This window comes from Saccostrea echinata, unplaced genomic scaffold, assembly GCF_033153115.1.
Source record: "Saccostrea echinata isolate AGI-Se365-2 ecotype Australia unplaced genomic scaffold, CSIRO_AGI_Sech_v1 ptg000041l, whole genome shotgun sequence".
Taxonomy (NCBI): domain Eukaryota; kingdom Metazoa; phylum Mollusca; class Bivalvia; order Ostreida; family Ostreidae; genus Saccostrea; species Saccostrea echinata.
The window spans coordinates 1,155,652-1,181,535 of NW_026889790.1; the positions used below are offsets into that span (position 1 = coordinate 1,155,652).

Sequence of the window (25,884 nt, forward strand, 5' to 3'; positions counted from 1 at the left end):
CTGGCATTTGGAGAAAATTGCCTCTTTTTATGCTTATACAGTATATTAGTTCTTCTTTTTACTTCAATTGTCATATAATACATAGTGTAAAAAGCTTGTGCTATTATTGCTAGACATCACATATCACATCTAATACGAATTTCAAGATCTTTCGATTTAAATTTATTAATAGTTATTTTTTATACCGCTCCCTTTAAAAAGTTCGCCTTTAAGGACAAACGCAACGTAGGTTGAACTTTATTGTCTTTTTCCCTGGTGTTGTCGAGTCTGACCAGAATTCAATCTCCAGGCCCATAGTAACCCTCTCCCCCCCCCCCCCCCTGCCCGCCCCCATCATTTTGCCAGAATATACTAACAGTCAACTACATTTGTATCCCCTGAATAATTTTGTCATTTTATACTTTAAATAGGAACACTAAGCTAATTAATGGTTTGGCATCCTCAAAAAAAAAAAAAAAACATTTGATCTCTTTTTTTTTTTTCATTTATTTATTTGTCCAGATTTTTTCTTATGTTGTGCCCCCCTCTCCCGACATTGATTCCTACGGGCCTTAACTCGGAAATCCAACGTAATCCCGCGAGATCAGAAAATTAAACATTGGAGAAAATTGTAACTGGCAGGGTTATGCACAGCTCTTATGTTAGAGTCGTTCTAAACTAAGGAGAACAAGATGTGTTTGTGAAACACTAATGCGGGGCTATGGCAACTTATAGCAAAGGATAAGCTTTCTCAAATGCATATCAAACATGTTGATACTCAAAATAAGGTCTTGTCTCGAGGAATATACCTGCGAAATATGAAAGTCCTAGCAGCTACCATTGAATAGATATGGTAAAGGTTTAAGTTTTTCAAAAGCAAGTCAAACATAAAGGTCAAATGGTCAAAATTAATGATGTCCAAGGAATTGCCTTCTCACAAGAAATACACATGTAAAAAATGAAAGCGGGCGTACTACCAATTGTTCAAAAGTTATGGCCAAGGTATAAGTTTTTCAAAAGAAGGTCAAACTCCAAGGTCAAAGTCAATGAATTACAATTTTTGGTATCCATAGGAAAGTCTTGTCACAAGGAATACACATGTGAAGTATGAAAGCCCTTGCACGAACCGTTCAAAAGTTATGTCCAAGGATAAAATTTTCCAAAAGAAGGTCAAACTCCAAGGTCAAGGTCAAAGGGTCAGAGTTTATGGTATCCAAAGTCACAAGGATTACATATGTGAAGTATGAAAGCCCTAGCACCAACTATTCAAAAGTTATTGCCAAGGTTACAGTTTTTCAAAAAAAGGTCAAACTCCAAAGTCAAGGTCAAAGGGTCAAAGTTGTTTGTATCCAAAGGAAGGTTTTGTCACAAAGATAACACATGTTACGTAGGAAAGCCCAGGCACTCACCGTTCAAAAGTTATGGCTAAGGTTAAAGTTCAGTAAGATTTTGCTAAACTGGGTCAAACTCCAAATATGATGATACCCAAAGAAAGGTCTTGTCACAAGGAATACACAGGTGAAATATGAAAACCATAGCTCCAGCCAATCAAAAGTTATGGGCAAGGTTAAAGTTTTTGTGGACAAACTGACAGACAGACGGACAGACAGGTCAAAAACTATATACCCCCGAATCTTCGATACAGGGGCATAAAAATTACAGGTACTCGGCAACAAAAATTCTTTATTTTGATATATTTTCTTATTCATTGGCAGTTGTACATCACAGAACTAAGGGTTTCAGTTGTTGATACACAAGAATTAAATTCAAGTTTCCATCTGTGAACCTTCTTAATAATGCCTGTCATGGCTTGAAAAGTAATTAAAGGGAACATTCATTCATGTTTTCTTTACCTTTTATGAACACATCCAATATATCTACATATAGAGTAAACATGTATGTTGGTGAGTAATCTAATCTAGAAAGAAACAAGAATTCAACAAGTAACCAAGCGTAATATATAGAACTTAAAAAAAGAAAGGAAAAAAAGAACCTTTTACAGGTGGATGGGAATAATCTCAGTAAAATTTTAAACATAAAACTTGTATTATGCAATTAAAATATTGATGCCTTAATTAATACTGTTTTACACTCATTATAAGCCTGTCCAATGTGGATAAAAATAATCCATATAATCTGAGCTGAACTGTGCTCGAAGACCAGAACCCTCCTTTGCCGGCCATTTGTAGTACGTCACAGTTCCGTTATTGAGCCAGCCTGCCCACCAGCTGAAAGAACCCACAGATGATATCATGTGATCACAAGACGCCATTAAAGCCAAATCTACTTCCGCTGAATTCCCGGAAATAAATTCAACCTTGTAGTTCTTAGGAAAGTTTGCTTTAGACCACCCAAGATCATTAGAACAAACGATGAAAATAGGACTAGAATAATTGCTAAAGAGTTGTACTGCTTTCGCGAAGTATTCCTTTGTTGCAACTAAATAACCAAACGCATGGTTGACCATGTCACCGCGTCGCACATGAACAGCAATCAAAGTTACGTTTTCTCGAGATGTGTTATAGTTCTTTAATATGCCTTTTATAATATTGTTGGCGCTCGTCTGAAGATGAATTCTAAATTTCAACTGCTCTCGGAGTTCCTGTGCCGCGTCATGAAAGTACTTCCACGACTGTAAATAATTTCCAACTCGATACGTTGCATCCGGCTTGAAATTTGCTACATTTTTATCGTAGGAACATGCACGCCCTTCCCCGCGGACTTTTGCTTTTGCACACTCGTGTCTATCTTTGCTTATAAGAAGATGTTTACTGTTTTTCAATTCAAACAACCGGTTTATGAGATCATTTTCTGCTATTACAAATTTCATATCCTTAGAGGCGGCAATGCCAAACCCAGAGGCAAACTGAAATAAATTATTTCCAATTCTTCCCATAAACGTAGGGCACACATAAAAATTGGACGGCGCATGCGTTGTAGGTGAGATCGATGTCTTGGTCACTGGTATAGTCACTGTAATCTTGGTAGTAATCACTGTACTTTTGGTAGTGGTCATTGTACTCTTGGCAGTGGTCAATGTACTTTTAGGAATGGAAGACGGCTTTGAAACTCCCATGAAGGCAGTTTTAGTACTTGTCACAGGTGAGATACTGGTTTTCGAAGTTAAAGCTGGGAAAGATTTGGGAGACAGAACTGTTTTCTTATTTATTGATAATGCTGTGTTTGAGATCGCACCTCGTGCTGATGTTTGAGTCATATTGATTTCTATCTTTTTTGGAGGCGGATCTCGGAAGTAATTTTGTTCTATAACGTCGTTTGGTGATACCTTATTGCTTTGTATAATAACCTTCAAAATCTTCATAGGTTTTAGATGATCGGGTCCAAATCTCTGATTCACCGTCATAAGGGTACCGAAAGCTACAACGGTTGCAAAGAAGCTTGCAGCAATACATGCCGAATCTAAAAAAAAAAAAGATGAAGCTACAAGATGAAAACACTTCTTTTCCATATTTTTAAAGTTTATTCACAAATGTGTACTAAATAATGGTTCAAGTTTACTTTTCAATATATAATATCTGATACGACATGATTTTAAGATTTTTTTTTTCCTTTTAAAATATGTGTGTGTGTGTGTGTGTGTGTGTGGGTGGTGGGTGTGTACTTACATCGTTTTACGTTCATGGAAATAGTTGGACGGCTTTCTGCATAACATTGCGACTGACCAAAATGTCACCTTTCTGAAAAGCAAAAGAAGTCATTATTAGAGGGTAGGAGAGAAACTGATTGTGTACATGTATATAAACAAAACACGCCTGATGATTACTCATGTCGTTATGATTACTATCCCAAAAATATTATACCCATGTTTTTACATTGAAGTAGTTTGTTATTCCCTTCAAGGCAAAAATATATTTGTATACCTAAATGCCAACATATGACTTCAAAGAAGCATTAAGGGGTAGAAGAATAGAGGGAAAATTTAATTGGCCTAACATTTACACGTCTATATATGGCATCGGGAGTAAAAATTTATAAAAAGTCCCATAAAGTAACATGTTAAATAATTAACGTTAAAATATTTTGCTTAATCATTTTAAATTTAAAATCATTAAAGATTTTGAATTCCCTTTTAAAATAAATGTTTGAACAACATAATACCCCTTACTGTAAGAATGTAGGCATTCAGGGAACACACAGGCAAAAAGCCTATATCCCCTCCCCCCAATTCCTATGAGATCAGACTTTTCCCCCTCAGTGATCACCCCCTTAAATTCAATGAACTTTTTATCCATCCATCGCACCCTCTTTACCTTCTTCTTTTATATATTTCATATTATACAGGAATCTTTGGTGAAAAATGCTTTAACTTAACAACCTGCAACTATTTAGATCATATGTTACGTAATACGGGGCCATAGTGAGTCAGGAAGGCTAAATCTTGGATGCTGTATATCTCCTAAATAATTTTTTGATACATATCTCAATCTTCTCCCGCTAATGTCACATTTAATACTTTAAGGTTTGGCGATTATATTGAAGTATAAAGAATTGGTTTAGATAAACTTTTATAAGTAAATTAGCATGCAAATATTTAAGAAGAATCACCGTCTGCTTAGGTAACTCTACCTGTGTACATTAATACTACATTTCGTACGTGTATATAACTTTCAAATCTGACAGGTATCAGCCTTGAATAATTTATCTCTAATTATGTTAGAAAAACGTAAATTCACAAAAAAATATTTTACCGAGCAAAGTGCGTTTCCATTACGTACAGATACATATTGCAATTAAGTTAAATGTACAGGGAATACATGTTTGTCGACCAGTCGATTACAAAGGTTACGTGGAGCACATGTTTGTTGGAAACCACGCCTGCTTTATATATATTGTCAACCCGAAACAAAACCAGCATTTAATAAGGAAGTGTACTCTTTATAATACACTCATATAGAAAGTAATCTGACCCTCACAGCACAAATGAAAATGCGTTCTAAGTGCAGTCAAGTAATGCATGCACTTACAGGTACATTTAAAGGAAACACGGTATGGGCAAGATAGTTCGTTAAGAGAAAAGAAAATACATGTCTATGAATTCAGATAAATTTTTCTTCTTTAAAAAATATCCATTATTTCGAAATCTATATACTGTTAGTTAAACTGATCAAAAACGGTTTATATCTGTGTATTGTTACTTACAGGAAAGTGGGGCATTGTCCATTTCTACCACACCCGAGGGAAGACGAATTGTTCAATGATCATTCATTAGATTAAATCAGCATGTCACTGTTTGTGGTATGTAAAGTGACACGCATGACTTACCAAGCGAGCTAAATACCAGGCGGGTGTGTGGCCGGAGTCACTTAATGTCGAATTAAACGTTTACACGACATGCGGAGTGCGACTGAGAAAATCCCTATTGTTCATATAACAATTGAGAATTGTGTGGGCATTTTAAATATATTTGCAAACAATTAAATGAAATGAACATGAAATACAAGATGTACCCACAACAGAAACTATATGTATTCAGTCCGTTCTAGGAAAACGTATTTTAGGAAAGACGATACGTTCCTCAATAATATATTATTTTTTTCTAAGAATTTGTCATTGAAGTATTGCTACTTTAACATGTTTACTCGCAAAAAATTGAGGTACCTTACCAGGAATTTGTGCAAGATACCAGAGGATGTTGTTTCCTATAAAATCCTTTTGGAAAGAACTTAATTTGCCAATATCACATTTTTTAGGGTTTCAATTTTTTAAAGACAATTTGAAACAAGTTTAGAAATCAGAAGGTAATTAAAATTTGGAATATTTTTCATACAATACAAAGATATACAAAACAGATATTTGAGGAACGTATCGTCTGACCTTAAAGAGAGACATAAAGTGGAACGCCATGTTGGGTGAAATAAGGAGATAAAAAACAGTGATAAAACTCAAAACTCCCATTGTCACAAGTCTTTTCTTATAAGCAACGAACACAAAATATACTATATATAGAAAAATTACATAGATGCTTAAATCCATAGCTTGATTGAGCCCGCACTGTTACGTTTACTGAATGTACCACATGTACAAATCTGGTTTTCAGCACCCAAGCAAGCAAGAAAGTAAGCTAAGCTAAGCTTGTGAGGCAGAGCTAAATCTGGCAACTACAACTATCCAAACGGACAGTTCATAGAACTGAATGAAAATCGTGCTCACAGGCTTAAGAGAAATTAATTTCCATTTTTTTTTACTTTGAAACTTGTGTTCTTTAGATTTGCAAAACTCAGGAAAAAACATGACTGGGTATGCAGCGTTTGACCATAGAAGAGACAGAAGAGCGGTGTAGGGCAGTTGGTATAGTGTCTGCAACGTGTTTCCTTGGAGATGTTTATTTAAAGATTATTCAAAAAAAATTTTTTTTTATTGTTTGAAAAGTACTTTGACTAGATTAAGAAGGTACGTAAAAATTCTTCTGTGGGTAAACGCGACATTTAATAGAAACCACACGACTGATTGTACCGTAAAATTGTGGCAACCGGAAGTGTGATGGACCGGATACGATGCCAAAGCACTAAGTGACTACAAGGCAACATGTTAGACATCTTGCTTGATATCGTCTGAGAGACAGGGTCATCATCTCTGTTCCAACCTCGTTGACCGCCAACCATATATCAGCACCCAAAAGGTGCGCAATTGGTTTCGATAAATTAGTTGGTGCGCAAGAGGGCCATTTGAGGAAAAAAATTATCAAAGCAATTTTTCAACCATTCCCGAGATTCACTATCAAACGTCGGTATACTGATCCCGTTTAATTTTAAAAGACAACTGATAGAGCAATCGGAAAATCACATGGAGTTTTCCTTCAAGTCGAGAACATCACTCGGCCTTTTCCGTCAAGTCGACAAAAACCGAGATTTTATCGTGGTTGACGAAAGAGGCCGAGTGATTTCCGATTGCTAACAGAATGCATTTAAATTTCTTAAATTTCAGTTTGTGTGGTTATTTAAAGTTATTTATTAAATAGATTTGAGAATAAATGCGAGTAGGTTATAAGCATGTTTATAAATGCTAGTTAACAAAGCAACACTTCTCAAAATTCATATGATATAACCGCTGTTCAGAGAATTCTTGGAAAAAGGTCAAGGTCAGGTAGACTGTAATGCTGATATTTTTCAACATGTATTACTACAAACAATGCACCTTCCAAGTAGCATAAACTTACCTCTAAAAAGTCAAAGAATATGTAAGCCTAATAGATATCGGCACTATGGTGTATTTTGAAAATAGGTCAAAGGTCAAGTTTAAAGGTCACCAAGTCGGTAAACCTGGTATTTTGCAAAAGCTCTTCTTCCGAGCAATAAACGAGCATAATATCAAATCCTTACCTTTAACAGTTCTCAAGATATAAGTTACAGACGGACGGACTGACAGACAGAGAGACGCCGGGCAAAGTGATCCCTAAGTGTCGCTCCTCTGCAGGCAACACAAAAAGATAGGTAAAGGCTTAACGAAGTGTGTCAAGGAACTAGGCCTAATCAACTCTGAACTTTTACACCGTAACGTTAAGCCTTTAATAAGGGTTACATTTGTTTCTCTACATAATTAATGTATTTCATATAAAATAAATTTCACTTCTATAATAGTTGTATTTTAATTATATTTTTAACCTCTGTCTCTGTTGAGACTGTAGCTCTACTGGTTTGTACTTATAACAATAAAGGAAGAGAAAAGTAGCACTTGGACTTGAAACTTTGCAACACCAATAAATAAATAGTAATCCTTGTTTTACTCTCTTTTTGTGGCAAGATGAATTGCAATCAGACTAAAACTGTAGAAAGAGTAGCCATTTAAAAGAAGTTTAGAGAAATTTCGATTTTAGTTACCATGGCAACATTATTCGTCAAAATTAAAAAAAAAACAATTAAGACAATCATGTATCTCAGTGTAGTCTACTTGCATGCCATGTTATATTAAAATTAGACCAAACTGTAGGCAAAGTAATGTTTTGAAAGTATATCAAAGAAATTCAATTTTTGTAACCATGGCAACACTTCACCAAAATCAAAAAAAAAAAATGAATTATGCATCTCAGTGTAATCTAATTGTGTGTAAAATTATATTGAAATCAGGCCAAAACTGTAGGAGGAGTAGCATTTTGAATGTATTTCAAAGAAATTTCTATTTTTAGAAACCATGGCAACACCGTTCATCGAAATCAAAAACCGACAAACAGAATTATGTATCTTAGTGTAATTTACTTGTGTGCCAAGTTATACTGAAATCAGACCAAAACTCTAGGAAGAGTAGCATTTTGAATGTATTTCACAGAAATTTCTATTTTTAGTAACCATGGCAACACCGTTCATCGAAATCAAAAACCGATATACAGAATTATGTATCTTAGTGTAGTCTACTTGTGTGCCAAGTTATATTGAAATCAGACCAAAACTGTAGGAGAAGTAGCATTTTAAAAAATTGTTTACAGACAGACAGACGGACGGACAACTTACTATCGCATAAGCTCTTCTGGTCTCTGACCAGTAGAGCTAAAAATGTATCGATAAGCTTAGAACTCGGACAGATATCTGATATACATGTAGCTAGGATAACCAATATGAAACGAATTAAACACAAATGTCCATAATGCCGCTCTAGATCTATTCGTCTCGATTTCCCCTGCACGTCAAAGGGGACCAAAAGCTAATAAACAACAATCACTGCATTCTGTTCTAGGAAAACAAAATAGAATGATAAAGAAGATAACAACTTTTATTATATACCCAACTGTTTGTCACTCAGTTTACTGTTGAATTCACACAATCAAGTGACGGTGTGATCCGACGTTCCGGATCACCACACTGTGGTTTTCTGAATTCATATCACCCCTCTCTGAAACTGATGACGTAGTACACAGATAAATGACGTTTTTATTCTCGCGCATCAAAAAGTTCCTTGACAAAATGGTTTGTTTAATGGATAAAAGTTATGTAATTGATCCAAAAAGTTTCCTTTTATTTTACTTTGCTAGTTGTAAAGGGGGTATATTTATTAATAAATTTTATCATTATAACAGTAACTTGATCCGAAGAGCCGTATCACGTCCTGTTGACAGGCGCGGATCATCAGATCAAACTCGACGCTTCGCGTCTCGTTTGATCTGATGATCCGCGCCTGTCAACTCGACGTGATACGGCTCTTCGGATCAAGTTACTGTTATAGTAATATATATAAACCTACCTCCATCGTGCTATGACGTCATGATGATGACAAAGGGAGAAAACTTGCAAATAATATGTAGAAAAGAAAGAGGATCACGATGTATCATGAACATGTAGCCTACTTTTTAATAGTTGAATGGGCCATTGGCAATGGGTGTTCAAGTCAGTTTACAAAAAGAACTATCGTAACGAAATCAAACGACCCCAGTCTGTGTTTAAGCCCAAAGACTAACGTTATACTTTTATTTTCAGGTAATAAATAGGGAGGATCATGTCCCCCATTCCCCCCCCCCTTCCACTTAATCGAAGTTCTATAGGAGGCTTCTAAGAAATTAATTTATAATGATCAAGCAAAATCCTGATCAGAAACAATGAATATATATATTATTATAAAAGTAACTTGATCCGAAGAGTCGTATCACGTCAAGTTGACAGGCGCGGATCATCAGATCAAACTCGACGCTTCGCGTCTCGTTTGATCTGATGATCCGCGCCTGTCAACGAGACGTGATACGGCTCTTCGGATCAAGTTACTGTTATAATGATAAATTTATTATATACCCCCTTTACAACTAGCAAAATATAATAAAAAAAAACTTTTTGGATCAATTGCATAACTTTTAAACATTATAAGCAAACCATTTTGTCAAGGAACTTTTTGATGCGCGAGAATAAAAACGTCATTTATCTGTGTACTACGTCATCAGTTTCAGAGAGGGGTGATATGGATTCAGAAAACCACAGTGTGGTGATCCGGAACGTCGGATCACACCGTCACGTTATTGCATAAATTCAACAGTAAAACTGAGTGACAAACAGTTGGGTATATAGTAAAAGACTATACATGTGTACTTTCAAACTGTACACGAGTCACTGGACGTTCTACATAAAAATACGTCGGACTGATAAATAGTCGGCCCTCGTATCATTTGCTATGTGTGAGATTCAAAATAACAGCGCTTCAATTAAAAAAAAAATCTGTGCAAATATTTTAACATCATCTCAAGTCTGAGACAGCTGTTTAAAGTTTCTTCACTACAAATAATGATTTCGCATCAAATTACTATCCAATGAAGGTGTGCGGCAGCCCGGCATTCATTAATCTCGCACCTACCCAAAGAGACATATCACAAGTCAATCTAGCTCTTACCTACCCATAAAGGTACTAAACAAATCATTTTCATATCTACACAAATACGTGTGTTATACATCAATCTCTTACCTAACTATAAAGGTGTAACACATATATATCACTATCACACCTATGTAAATAGGTGTGTCACACCTCAATCTCTTACCTTTACCCATAAAGGTGTAATACTTATCTCTTTCACATCTAAATTATTAGGTGTCACATACACCTTCCCATAATGATTTAATAACAAACAGACTCATCAACCCATCCCACCCCATTTCACCCCCCCCCCCCAAAAAAAATTAATCGAAATCAGTAATGCAAATGAGAGCCAATAACAACGGTTGTTTGGAATGCTTTGTTGTAGAATATGGAACAAACATTTTTAAAGATGACATATATATAAGGAGATGTAACTCGAGAAACGTTACGTATATGCATTTAATATATGTAATTACTTTTTTTCAATGGATATATAAACATGTAGTTCTCTGGTCGTACATCCTAATGTTTTTTTTAGACCAGTGAGCCACATATCTCTATGCAGCTAATTTTAAATTGATTCTGTGGCTTTGGCGAAAACAGTCGAACATATGACCAAATTACGAAAGCTTATTAGGATCAAACTACGGTAAAAAAAAATTAAAAGGCGTTATAACGCCTGGCTTTCCAAAAGGCGTTATTACGCCTTTTTAAAAGGCGTTATTACGCCTTTCTAAAAGGCATTAATACGCCTCTCCAAAAGGCGTTATTATGCCTTTTGAAGAGCCATCATTATGCCTTTGACAGGCCCGTGCTTTTGAAGTGAGGGGGGGGGGGGGCATTCTCTCATAAAATTGACAAGCAAACAAAAAAACAAGAAACAACCCCCCCCCCCCGAAAAAAATAAACTGGCTCAACTTGAGGGGAATCTTTATCTAACTTTTCGGTAAAACTTTTTTTAAATGCAGTGACTTGCCCGAGTTTAACCATACTGCGACAAAATGTTAAGGGACCAAGCAATCAATAAATGAACTATAGCAAGACTATTCTCCCAAAAATGGGGTGGGGGAACCCCCCCCCCCCCCTCCACTCGCATTCGTACTACCGGCCTGTTTGAATAGGAGTTATATCCAAAAATGGAAAGGCGTTATTTAAAAATAATAAATATATGAAAGACTGAACCAAAGCCATTTTTATTTATGCAATATTTAGATTATAGTTTTAATATTAGAAATTATAGTATTTTCTATATTCCTGCACAATCATCTCGCAGACAGCTGTTTGCATGCGTATTAAGAGAAGTCAACACTCTACTTTTGAAAATCCAGGATACAGGCAGAGCCAGTTTTGGGCTTTACTAGCCATGTATTAAAAATTCATGTCAAATTTGAAATATTTTTCTCTCCTCTTGGAAAAAAACAGGCAAACTATTTGCATAGGTATAATGAGCAATTAGCCTTCAACCAAATTTCTGAAATCCATGCACCTTGGTAAAGGTGTCTGTCATCAGAGAAGGACTAAGTTGGTTTAACACTGAAAATATTTTACACATTTAAAAATCTTTTTTCCAATTATAATCAGTCCCCAGGGTGGGGTAAGTAAGTCATGTATTGAAAAATAAGAGGCGTAATAACGCCTTTAAGAAAGGCGTAATACTAGTAACGCCTTTGGAAAGGCGTAATAACGCCTTTTTAAAAGGCGTAATAACGCCTTTTCAAAAGGCGTAATTACGCCTTTTTTGCGTTATAACGCCTTTTAGAAAGGCGTAATTACGCCTTTATTTGCGTTATTACGCCTTTTGAAAAGACGTTATAACGCCTTTTAAATTTTTTTCACCGTAGTTTGATCCTAATAGGCTTTCGTACCAAATACATACGAAATACAGACAGAAAAAAAGAAAACAGAAAAGTTTATATGAACCATTTACTTGTTCAAGCGAGGCAAAATAAAGGGGGAAAATGAATGAAACTTTTTGGATCACATTTCCTGTTATTCCTATATAAAGACATCCTGGGTGTGCTCAATACTCAAGATTCAAGCATTCTCCATTCTTAATTATGGTCTGAAATTAATAAATTCTATGTAACATCCTTAATGGATATCTCTTCAAGAGTTCACATATAATTTTTTTTTGAAACGCGCAATTCACAGAGACTATAGCACCAGTAACCTTACGGTGTACATTTACTTAGGCGTTTTCAATGATTCATTACGCGTATAAATTAAGAACTCTGTTCAAGTATTCACTATTTTTTTTAAAACATGCAATCTCAAAAAAGAGCTATCATATAATATATTATATCGTCACGGGCACGTAGTATTGGGGGTGGGGGGGGGGGGCTGCCCCCTCCTCCCATTCCCCATTTTATCGAAACATAACCTTCTACTATATTGAAAATGTTCATTGAAAGAATGGTCCCCACTACCTTTTGTTGTAGTTTTCCCCAAGTTTTTCAAGTGAGTTGCCCCCTCCCTCCCACTTTCAAAAACGATACAACGTGCCTACGTCAAGAGACTTTTATGTTCATGGGTGAACTGTGCCTATACATTATATATATTTACCGTATACCTATTAGTTATTAGTTTTGGCTAATGAATAATATCATTCATGCCAAGGATTTTTTTTTCCGGAGGGGGGGGGGGGGATTCGACACCAACTCCAAAAAAAATTTAATGTAGATTTTCTTCGTAAACATGACTTTCTTTACCATTTTACACGGGGTCCGCTTTCCCTGGGGAGGGGGGGTTCCAAGGAATCTTTTTGTTACTTAACATAGAAATTTTATAACTATGAAAATCCCAGACCCCCCCCCCTTCTAGATCCACAAATGTCAATAAATCCTATGATCGGGCATTTAGATCACTATAAAATATCTCCTGAACAAAATAGAAACGTGCATGTGTAGCTCCTTAGGCATACCATGGAGTTTTTGGTTATTTACAAGGAAATATAAATTCAGGAAATCAGTGCGTGCCAATTGGATTCATTAAATGATTAGACACATTTAATTTTGCTATATATAGAGAGCAAAGGGGTCAGATAATAGGCATTTAATTACGTACATCAATCCTTAGTGTTTAAGATGTATAGTTATTATGAAACACTGTGTACAATTAAGGTACTTATGTATATTACATAGGAGCATGAACACATCCTTGACGATGGAGCTTCCTTCCGCCAGTAGTGAAAGACTTCACAGTTAAATAAGTTTTCGATGGTTGTAGTTTAGCCTCTGATTTTGTTTCTCTGTTTTGTTTTGTTTTTGTTTTGTTTTTGTTTTTTTTGTTTGTTTTTTTTTTGTTTTTATTAATGTTAAGATATCCATATTGTGGTATTTTCCTATCTGTTGATCTTTGTATCTATCAGTTTATCAAATGCACAAAGGATTAACAAGACTCAGATCTATGATGATGTACGGAAATAGTGTCGTGTGTAATGAGGAAAATGAAACACTATAGAATAAATTCACCCAACAAAACAACATGCTGAAACAAGGGTTTATTTTCCGGCTATATCCTACATATAACTCGTATTTTACAGCTTTTATATAGGTGCTGTAAATTGTCATTGATAGAGGTAATGCAAACATAGAGGCTAATAAAAGCCAGCAATTCAGTATCGTTACCCAAACTGTCATACTAAATCAACAGACCTATTTTTATAACAAATGCACATAATTCAAGAAATACTCAAACATGTTCTGAGCTTAAATACATAAATAAATGTCCAATGTCCATCTGCAGAACTCAAGTCAGAACTCGCCATTAGATATTAATAAATAATTGTGGTTCTTACCTTACACGAGGAGAGAGATCCTCATAATGGAGGGTGATCGTCATTCATTGGAAAAGGAAGTTCTTATCGAGGATGGAGATGTTCAAACCTACAACTGTACAGTTAGGAGTGTCAAGACAACACGTGTACACCCGTTCGATTTCTCACCAATGACAGGTATATTGTATTATACATCAGTTCTGAGGATTCATTGATCCAGTAACATATGTCTGTCCCTTTGTCTTATGTGAAGTTTATATGAATGACGAGCTACATATTTAAGAGCTATATTTTAAACTCGATAATAGAGAACAAGAAATCACGACGCCGGGTATTAATATAGCAGAACTCAGGTACATGGAGATGCTAAAATCAATATATTTACCGGGGGATACCCACATTGTGAAATTGATTATTACACGCCAATGCTTACCAATAGTTTGTGTACAGTTAATGCGTAAGAAGTGTAGAATAGAAAGCTAATCATAAATCAACAGTATACATGTATCTTACCTGGGTAGATTATTAACCAGACCACAATCTGCAGTACACCTGCATTCTTACAGGTACGAGGTGGGTCTCGGACTTGCTTTGCACATGTATCACGGTTTATGCGAGATTTTTGTATTCGATGCTACTATAGTTTATTTCCAGTTTTGATCCCACAGATGTCATAACCATCCCCATCTCCAAAAGGGATGCAATAACTTATAAGCAAGAAAGATGGTCAGTAAAGTCGAATTATGAAGTTCAGATAAATGTGGTTTTTTTCTTCTTTTGGTTATAATAAAGATATAAAATCCGATCCAGGATCAAAATTAAAACTCTTTGTATTGATAGCCAGTCTCTCAGTACTGATATTGTGATGTAATTTACTCGGCTTATATAGACCTCGCTACTGAAAAGGGAACCTCATTCCACAAGCAATTGTGTTGACAGCGGGTGGTTTTTATTTCACTAAATAAGTCATGCGGGATCTGGCCCCAGGATCATGAAACATCTCAAGCTTAAGCCAGATTCTATATATTTCTCTGAAATGAGGTAGAAGCAGATCAGTCCAAAATGACAATCTTTTTCAATATTGCATCACCAAATTGTTTTAACTGCAAGTTCATAATAAAAAAAAAATATATGAATATTTTACCGATGATTGAAATTTTGACGTAAGTCTGTTTCATGATCTTGACTGATAGTGGACTACATCCAAATACGATGAATGAATTCCCACAATGTTACAGCGAATTACAAAATACCGGTAAAGTTTTCAATAGCTTGCTGGATAGCTCAATAGGGTATACAATTTGGTCTAACAAGTATCACATTAGGTTTGAATCTAGGTCACGAAGTAACTCAGGTGTATCATTAGATTTTACAGGTAAATGTGAGTTGATTTCAATGTTGAATGAAGCCACATGTATGTGCCAAGGTGTTCTACTGTAAATAAATGCATTATTTTTCTTTAATTGCAATTTTTTCAGTAAAATTGTATGCTAGCTCTTTCAGTAATGCATAAATCTTCTGCATACTATTCTTCCTAATTGCTCTTAAGTCTTTTCACTTCTGAAATTAAAACCTATTATAATCTTTTTTCATGACCTACAAGCAATTTCAAATTAGAGGGTAAAATTTTTCTTCGGGACAAAAGTTTCATTCTTATCAATAAACAACAGCAACACTAATTAAAACAAGAGAAAATATGGGGGAGGTTGAGGATGGAGGGATTAAACTATGCCTATGCCAGCAGTTGCAAATCTGAACTCTTGGGGCCCATTTTATAAAAGAACTTACGACTAATTCTTAAAAATTTTTAACATGATAGTTTTTAATTCTCATCACTGAATAATTTTGTGAGATTTTGCTTTAATAAAATTACCTAACTAATTTTTTCATATAAAGTATAAAATAATAATTTATACAATGTAAAGATTAAAATAATTTGCAAAAGCGCTTAGTTTTAGTCATAAGTTCTAAGTATAGAATAACAATTTATACAACGTAAAGATTAAAATAAATTGCAAAAGCGCTTAGTTTTAGTCATAAGTGTTTTTGTAAAACAAGCCCTTAATTCAAATTTCAGATTTTCAGAAAGTTACAGAATGTAGAAATTTGCTGGGTGTGGAGATGTTGATCATAAATTAATTCAGTACAAGTTATATTTGTTATCTATATTATTATTAAATTATTTAATATATTTATGTGTTTATTTAAAATCCTTAAGGTGAGAGAAAAATGAAGTGGAAAGCTAACTTCCTTACTTGTTAAAAACAATACCTTTTTGCAAGGAAAATTTTGAAAATTATGTTGAAATAGGTGTGAAATTTAGGCGGGAATTGAAAGTTAGCGTGCGTAGATCATTATTTATTTTCCATTTTGGCCATCTTGACTCCACCACTAAGACATGTCTGAAATGCTTCAAACTGTATTCTTTTAATCTGTAAATTATGCTAACGTAATATTCAGTTCTATGTAATTGATAATTTCATGATTAGATCTAGTCGTCGAAAGTAGTGTTACGAACCTACAATTAGTTGTAGTAATAAACTTTAGGTTTCAAGCGGAAAAGTGGATTCCTCCTATGATATTGAAAAAAGGTAATTTTAAAAAGGTACGTTGGAGTACAATACAGTAATGTAGTATAAGTTTTCACACAAGACACACAGCATATAATCAGATAAAATACAGGAATAATTTTGTATAATTACTTATTTACTGTTTTATTTTAATTTGAAAGAAAACAAGGATGTTGAAAACTCAAAATCTCAAAAATGGCCTCACGTTTTCACGTACTTAGTATATCATTGATCGGGATGTTGGGTTAATATTAGTGGTGTTCCAATCATCGATTATAATCGAAAATCAGTCAATTGCTGGCATAATCCAAGCGCTCGATTACAATATTTTTATTCTGCTTAATTGGGTTGTGTATTTTTTTTACAAGCGTAATAGTTTTTAAGCCAAATATTCCAGCCGCGACTTGTCTGTTAACTTATTTGTGTATCATAATGGCGCAGACGAAGGGACATTGTATTCACACGGGTAACAACGCTCATTCCGGGGTATGGACGTACTTTGGATTCTACAAAATGAACGTAGAACCAGCTTGACTAAATAGAACATTCTATTGTTAAAATGATATTGTCCTAAGGACTAGGGGTTGTCCCGAGACACAGATTATTCCATCTACAGCTGGACCACCACAGAAAGTAGTTATTCAACCATTCTTACCATTTAATAAACTAAATTGACAGACTTTGTAAATGTCCGATTATAATTGATAATTAGTTAGTTACAGTAGCCCGATCATCGATTATGAAATTCTTACCGATTCCCATCACTAGTTAATATACTGATTACTGACTAGTAGTTTAAATCTTGGGGTATTACACACTGGAATTTAAACCTCTAGTGAAGTAACCTTGGAAATAGACGAAACTTGAGATGAAATGAAGCTTCAGAGTTCTAATTTATTTAAACCATTCGATTTACATTGTAAATATACTTACAAAGCAGACTATAGGACCCTGACTTTTCTAAAATCATCTCGCAGGCTTGCATTTCCTGCTGAACCTTTATATGAGGGGCGTCTGTGAGATATATCTTTAATATTATAACGCATATATAAACCACCAAACTGTATTTTCAGCCCCGCCAGTAAGAGTAAAGCTTTGAGCATACCAAAGTACAAAGATAGAGAAACTAATATGAAACTGATATGAATCTGAGAAAACAAGGACGTTCTAGTCACATGTATACTCTTTTATTCTGAAAACGAACTCACTGAAATCAAAAAAAAAAAAATTTATAATTGGAAGAAAAACTCCTTTCTTTGAATCTTGTACGTTCCGTTATTTGTGACCATTATTTCACACTGTTGTCATTAGATTACAACTGTCATCATCCATTGATATTCATGTTTCTGACACCACCTTACTTGAAAAACAGGGATAGAAAACATATTTAGTAAGTTTTTTTTTCTAATTTATAGCGTTTTTTGAAGTGAGATATTGTTATATGGTGAGGAGAATTTACCCCCTAAACGTGCAGTGATTGCCCTGCCGCTGCTAAACAAACTGTCAGTGGAAAAACACAAGTTTTCTTTACCACCGATTGATATGAGAATCTGTCAGTCCAGTCTGAATGACTGCCGTCACGAGATACTGCTGCTTTTCTTCTTATCAAACATGGACATGAGCAATTCTTTCCTGCTGTCACCAGCTTGAAACAGTCTCATTTTGAGGGAGGGTTTACCGGGGGTTGGAATAGACGACTCCTCATCAACACTCAATTCGTCTATGAAATAGAAGCATTGCAGCTATGAAGCAAATGGAATAGAAAGGTGAGCAAACAGATCTAAATCAAATAAGCCTATGAGTCATCGAGCTTACCAGACATCAAGTACACAAAAAATAAGTATACACGCATATATACGAAGTTGAAGATTATTCTATATTAGGGATATCTAATCCAAGGGAATATGTTTTTCAAAGGGAAAGAGATATAAATTGAATGTTCTCTTAAAATTATATATATTCATTTTTTCCCTCCTTTCTTTTGATAAATATTGACTCCTTCTTACAGAATGGAAATTTTCTGATTGTCGAATGTAAAACTTGGCTTTCACTGAGGAATGGGGAGGAATGGATGTGGACTTTTTGACACTCTTTGAAGCTTGATATGAAAGGTTTTTTCCTTGTTTTGGGCGGATTTTTTTAACATCTTGTAAAATCGTATATTTACATTTAAAGAACATATATTTTACAATGACAATTTGACAAAATGGTAATAAAAACGATTATTATTTTCTAAGCTCACCTGGCTTCATGACCATAAAAACAATAAAATTATCAGACAAAAATTATATCTTCTATGCTCATCTTAGCCAGATATGAATTTAGTAAAATCTATATGGTCCTACGTTCAAGTAATAATCTTTAAAAGATATTTAGTGTTTTTAAGTTCAAGGAGTGGTCAATTTTTGACAAGTTTGTATTTTGAAATTTCGAACAATTACCAATTCCACAAACGCTGTCAGTGGCCTTGAGAAAATCAGGAAGATTGATGGGGTTAAAGTTACAAGTTTTCTTGTGAGATGCCAGTAACTGCAGCTGTCCTACATAGTCACACCCTGACTTCCGGTATGGACACGCCACCTGTAATATCCCAAACAGGAAAGACGTGCCAATCTAAGGTATGTGAGGATATCAATCAATTCTTAATTTTAAAAATCGTCTACCAACTATAATTACTTTTTTTTATCATGCCTAATCTAAGATCCTTCACAGAGATATTTGAAGCCATTAACATTAAAAAAGAACAGATTTTATACAGCAGTAAAGGTATTGATAAAGCACAGCTACGTATAAATAATAAAACATGCTGCTAATACCAAGTAAAGATAATCAATATGTAGGATTAACAAAAGTGCTAATTCCATCTGTCATTCAAAAACATTTCTTCGAGATAAAACGTTCGTACAAGCTCTATTTACCTCTGTATTTTTTTTTCTGTTTTCTTACGTACCATTTGATCTCCTATGATGTTTTCCAAAATAAAGTCATGATGCAATTGTTTCTCTTTGACAGGCTTCCTGTAAATGAGAAAATAAACCAAAAAAAAAATCGAATTACCAAATATAGTCAAGAAAATTAAAAAATATATATATATTTCTTTTATTACTTGAATATAATTATTTTTCTTTTATTACTTGAATTCTCGAGAGGGACGTTAAACAACATACAAACAAACAATTTATTACTTGAAAGTTTTGAATCTGAAATTTGCATTTTAAATGGCATTTAAAATGAATTTTGAAATGCTATTCATTACTATAATGTGGAACTCATTTATCTAAATTTAATTTTAAACAAATTTATTACACTCAAAATATTTCTAAAATAGTATTAATCACAACGTAATAATGGAAAATTAAACTTACCTGTCCTCAGGACAAGATTGACTCTGTCGTAGCCATGGTAATATGCACTGAAAACACATTTAAACAATGTCCCAAACAGTGAGAATTCTTATTATCTTATACTTAGCGGATTTATGACAATCTTTAAGAGGGGGAAATTCCTAATTTTAACTATTTAATATAATACAGTGTATTATGAATTTATCAACATTGACAATTAAACTGAGGGTAGTAAGCTATATTATATCAAGATAATAATTGAAACTTGGCATTAATTAAGCCTGATTTAACTTCAATAGGTAATATACCTTTCTACAGAAACTATGGCCACAAGGAGCCCGTTGGGGGTCCTGGAAAACATCTTGGCAAATTGAACAAAACAGATGTACACTCACCGATTCCGGGTTTAAAAAGTATCTGAAAAAGTGAATGATTACATTAATATTTTGATATTTGAAATGTTACTTAGTGGTGAGAGGAGTAGATAAAATTCAATGACTGGAAGTATGTTAAGTACTATAGTACTGTACTGGGAATTTCTACTGATTTCTATACATTACCTGACTTCATTGTCAAATCTGTCTTCCCTCTGTCTTTTTGTCATTCTTCCGATGGCAAATTATATGTGTATCTATTATAAATGGTAAATCTATGCAAGAAATGAATCGATCTTTTATTCCTTTTTTTAAATTAGTGCATAGGGGCTTGCTCCCGAAGTATAAGAAAATATTTGTTAAAAATTATATACCAACTAATGTAGTTTTATAGTAGTTGGTATATGGTTTTAAATAATTATTTTAACACCACAGGAGAAAGCCCCTGTGATTAATGAGAAAGATATCAGGTGAAAATCTTAGCCTAGCATAAAGTTATAATTCTTCTACCTCATACTGGCAAAGATCTAAATTGGTCTTTATGTTTTTATTCTTAAAACTCTTATGGATTAAAAAGTATACTCGCTCTCTCTCTTTCTCTCTCAACCTTATAAGATAAACAGCTGATAAATAAGTACATGTAACTCTATAATTAACGTTGTTAGATCAACACTTAAACTCTCGATCCTTATCTTTTCTTACCTTAACTGAAGAGTGTAACAGTGTCACTGTCAGTAAAAACTGAAATTGAATGTGGCGGAAAAATCACGGTTTCTGATGTTTTTACCTTAATTGAATACTCTTTCATTTTTTTAAACGCTCACATGACCAGAAAAGATTTTTTATGGGTCAAATCGTACCTGGCAACGTCGTACACCTGTCAGGTAAATATCGAATTTTAAAGTGTCATATCCGAGTTGATATCCATATCAGAGTTGTCTCTCCTTAACGCTCATAACTTTCAGACATACCAGTCACTTTGTGTTGAATTGTTTACATGTTAAAGTTTAGATTGTTTGCTCAAAACTGTATACATAAATTCAAATGGATAGCTTTTAAACTTTTAATGTAACACATGCATTTAAAAGTGATCACACTACATAAACAAATTGCCTTAATAGACAGTCGTACACCGAAGGAAAAATATACACATGCATAGATCTACTAAAAATAAATATATTTTTACAAAATTGCCATTTATTAAGTGTTAAGAAGTTACCTGGAATACAAAGAGACTGATAATAACTAAATTCAAATAAACTCAATTCAAATGTTTCTTGCGAAAACCATCTAATATAATTAGCAGAAAAAATAGAAATAGAACAGTTTTTGTTTTTACTGAATTCTGTTTCCTTTCATTCATGGGCGAATTTAAAGAAAATGACCAGACACATATTTATCAACCTGCACTAAAATACTGGCAATGGGAATAAATTTCTACATCGCAGCATATGTCTTTAGATGGTGTCTAAATACTTGCCAAATATCTTATTGATATCTCAAGTCACAAAAAAGTTATGCTCAAAAATGATGTTAAAAATGTCAGGATTGCAACACCTTTTTGTTTTTGGACATTTTGAAAATGCAATATTGTTTTGAAAATCTGCGAAATAAATAATCATTGATTTTAAACATAACAATTAAGTCAAAAAAGAATTTTTGAAGTGTAAATCAGTAACTGATGTACCATTTAAAACTTTAAAATATTTTATAAATCACAAGCAGCAATAATGAGAATCAAGTATTTCTGCATTTCCGATTATGTCAGGAATGCAGCATTTGATGTTTTGGTCCCATACATGGTAAGAATTTTATCAGTATATGATTCTCTGATTTTTATTTTGGAAAATAACAATAAAACACAAAGAACATTTATACCAAATAGATTTAGCAATTACAGAATCTGTCTGTATTTTAGATCTATATTTCTATGGTCAGGGGCGCTCCGTGATCGGGAGGTCGTGAGTTCGAATCTCGGCTGCGACTGACCTAAGTCGATAAAAAATGGGTAGCAATTGTTCCTTCGCATGCGCTCAGCACTTTGAAGTGAAAGTTGCGGTCCTTCAAATGAGACCTTAAAAACCGAGGCCCCATGTCACGACAGGCGTTGGCACGATAAAGATCCCTCACTGCTCAATGGCCCTGAGTGCCGAGTAAAGGTCTAAATTTGAAGCCCTTCACCGGTATATGGTGACGTCTCTATATGAGTGAAAAATTCTCGAATGGGACGTTAAACAACATACAATCAATCAATCAATCTATGGTCAGGGGTGCAACACATTTTTTTTAAAGACTTAAGTTATATGATGAAAAGACTTCAATTCTTACTGATAAATGTTCTTTAATAAATAATGATCTATTTGAATAATTCAGTACTAAATTATTGTCAGTTTTATAAATAAAACCCGTCTCTCGTTTCCTCTCGTCAGGAGTGCAATGTAAAATAGGATCACTTCAAAACCTAGTTTATTTTTGTAAGAAAATTTGTGTATAAAATTCTTTTTTGGCTCAGATTTAAAGAATTGACTTAAATGGAAAAAAGTGATTTTAGGGGGAATTTATTGTATCATGTTTCTTTCATATTAAAACGTTTTCAAACTAGAATTGAATTGAATTGAACATATTTTACTGACATAGTCAAAAGGATGACACAAGTTCTACAACTTAGATAGTCTTCTCCTTATACAGAATTTTACAAAGTTACCACAATACAAGGTAACAAATCAATCAGTAGTGTCAAAAACTAAAAATTCTTGATACGCAAAATATAATTACTTAAGTTTGTTTAGAAAATCTACCACATTCTTTTAAGAAAGTATGAATAACTTTAAACATTTCTACATTTTGTTGATCAGAGCTTTTCAATGTCTGCCTTTGTACATCCAGACCAAAATTCAACAGCGTAATATGGTGACGTCTCTATATGAGTGAAAAATTCTCGAATGGGACGTAAAACAACTTACAATCAATCAATTCAACAGCGTATTCCAGTTGTGGTCTGATAAAAGAAATATACATCTGAGACAAAATATCCCTTTACACAGTGAATTTTAGTTTTTTCAGTAAACCAAGTTTTTTGTAAGTCTTCTTTACAATGTTATCAATGAAATATGTGGAGATAACGAACAGTATTCGAGCTCAAAAGTCCATTTAACATTACAAAATAGGAGCAGAGCAGAAACGGACCTCTAAGACATTAGAGGTGGGATCAGGTGCCATGGAGGAGTGAGCATCCCCTGCAGACCGGTCACACCCGTCGTGTGCTCTTTGTCATGATCGAGAAATAACGGAAAAAATCCGTCGAAAATTCAGTGTGTAAAACAGGCCCGTAGGAAGCAATTTCAGTTTGGGGGGCACAGCCATACATCTTTCAGTTGACAGTTGAAGGGGCACTACCAAAAATTTCCTGAAAAGCACAAACACATATTATCTATGTTTACTATAGTAATCTATATATCGGCAAAATTGGGGGGGGGGGGGGCACCCCCCCCGTGCCCCCCGGTTCCTACGGCCATGTAAATAATGGCCTAACAATTAGTATGAAAAAAGTCAGTCAGCATTTGACTTAGTGAAAAATTGTATTTGTTGACAAGGTCATTGTATCGACCATAGAACTTACGAAATGATGACTTTAAACGAGACTGCTGATATTTTTGTTTCATCAACTTGTTTGTCAATAACTTACCTCGTTTTAGAATTTGTTCATACGTAGAGCATGCTCTGGCGTATCAAATCAACTGAAAGATAAATTTATGTTAATAAATTGTTTTAAGTAAAGTTCGTTTAGTCCTTTCTTGTCAAGAAATTGCTTAAGGGCTCAAGATCATCTACACGTAATATCTCACCAGATTCACGCCTACCCATCACGCATGCAATCCTTGAAAAATTAGTAGAAAAATTGAGCGTGTCATTCCCTGATCCCCATTCAAGGTTATTGTTAAAATCCCTTTTCCTACTTGCATATCATGCATTCATGCGTCTTGGTGAATTAGTATCAAAATCAAAGGCACAAGTGGAAAAGGTAATTCAATACAATGACATTTCTTTTGATACTGAGAACTATATGTTGATAACACTCAAACATCACAAATCACATGACAGTCCCTTACCCACATCACTGCATGTTTATGCCAGTGGAAATTCAAAATTTTGTCCTGTTCAACTCATGAAATCATATCTGGCAACTTTTGCACATACTAAGGGCCCCCTTTTTCAATTCAAATCAGGCTTGCCTGTATCTTACTACTTTGTTTCAAATAATCTTAGTCACACAATTGGTCTTTGCGGCTTAAATCCAAGACATTACAAAGGTCACAGCTTTAGGATAGGTGCTGCGACAGATGCAGCAGCTAAGGGTTTATCAGATACTATCATTCAGAAATTAGGTCGTTGGAAATCCAATGCTTTTCAAAGATACATCAGATTTCCAGCACATTGAACATGTTGTAGCAAAAAATTTATGAAAAGTTGTTGTGTATGTTATCTGAAGGAACTTTGTTAGTGGGCAGCATATGGTTACACTAGCAACAAAGGACATATTGTAAATGTGTTTCCCCTGGTTATGTCTCAGTCAGTGCGGCGGTCAGCAGTTGGTTGCGCTGCAGAATGCCATGGTATATGTAAATTTCTTTGTTAAAAGCAGTGGTCAGCAGTTGGTTGCACTGCAGAATGTTATGATGTGTGTATATGTAATTTTCTTATTCTCTAACAATACCTGTTTTTGTTCAAAGCAGTGGTCAGCAGTTGGTTGCACTGCAGAATATTATTTAAAAACTTATTTGGATAGGATTTATCAACACTCTGATTAATAGTTTACATTTTATTTGTTTGGTGGTACATTTACATATGACACTTCTAGTCCGGTTCCCTTCCTTTTTTTTTAAATTTATTTATTTCTAGTCACCGTAGCATAATATGACCTTTTTAGCCCTTTTTGGCTTGTATTGTTACCACACATGCTCATTCTTGTATATATTTATATAGATTATTATGTTTTTAAAGATTAGACTGGGCTGTTTCCATCTTCGACGACAGTAATTTTATATTTCTTGAATACATTGCAATGTTTTGTTTTTCCTTTTTCTTATTTCCAACTGCCTTCATTTCGGGTGGCCTTCAAGGTTTCACCTTGTCGATGTCAAGGTTTCACCTTGTCTGTGGCAGAATTTTTGGCCACCTTTTTTGCTTTTGTTTTATCATTTTATCATCTAGTTCTGGGAGGCCATTTCAGTGTATAATGTTTGTTGTAATTATGTAATATGTACTCATTTTGGACTGTTTTACCTATAATGTATATTACAGGAAATATTGGTTTTTGGCCTCCCAGTAATTTTTTATAATGTGGATTTTTATCGTCATTTTTAATAAATGACATTTTGGAATCACAAAAACTGTTTTGTTTTCTTTTGGCAAAAAACTAGCTTCACTGAAGGCAGTTGCTTGGATTGAAAGAAGTTTTACTTAAAGATAAATTTATGTTAATAAATTGTTTTAAGTAAAGTTCGTTTAATTGAATCCTGTATTTGATAAGTATTATAGATGTTAGTATGTTT

The 25,884-nt window shown here is 34.3% G+C and overlaps 2 protein-coding genes across 2 annotated transcripts; both read right to left on the bottom strand.

The window, feature by feature from the left end:
- Positions 1-1,645: 1,645 nt before the first annotated feature.
- Positions 1,646-14,628, bottom strand: LOC133200897 (galactoside 2-alpha-L-fucosyltransferase Sec1-like). Its single transcript, XM_061336713.1, has 4 exons — positions 14,558-14,628; positions 14,066-14,159; positions 3,606-3,677; positions 1,646-3,399 (listed from the first exon to the last, which is right to left on the bottom strand). Exons 3-4 carry the CDS (start codon positions 3,619-3,621, stop codon positions 2,075-2,077), a joined length of 1,341 nt encoding a protein of 446 aa, XP_061192697.1. The 5' UTR covers positions 3,622-3,677; positions 14,066-14,159; positions 14,558-14,628; the 3' UTR covers positions 1,646-2,074.
- A 3,174-nt stretch (positions 14,629-17,802) lies between these two features.
- Positions 17,803-20,601, bottom strand: LOC133200700 (RING finger protein 151-like). Its single transcript, XM_061336465.1, has 6 exons — positions 20,519-20,601; positions 20,267-20,375; positions 19,980-20,026; positions 19,565-19,631; positions 19,056-19,194; positions 17,803-18,334 (listed from the first exon to the last, which is right to left on the bottom strand). The coding sequence occupies exons 1-6, from the start codon at positions 20,560-20,562 to the stop codon at positions 18,192-18,194; spliced, it is 549 nt and encodes a 182-aa protein (XP_061192449.1). The 5' UTR covers positions 20,563-20,601; the 3' UTR covers positions 17,803-18,191.
- Positions 20,602-25,884: the final 5,283 nt, after the last annotated feature.

Bases quoted from the DNA above. Each gene is read 5' to 3' on its own strand.
- LOC133200700 (XM_061336465.1), bottom strand. From the start codon at position 20,562: ATGACAAAAAGACAGAGGGAAGACAGATTTGACAATGAAGTCAG. The intron at 20,376-20,518 runs GTAATGTATAGA...TCACTTTTTCAG, and splicing joins AGATTTGACAATGAAGTCAG to ATACTTTTTAAACCCGGAAT. The intron at 18,335-19,055 runs GTAATTGTTCGA...TCTATTTCATAG, and splicing joins TGACAGCGTTTGTGGAATTG to ACGAATTGAGTGTTGATGAG.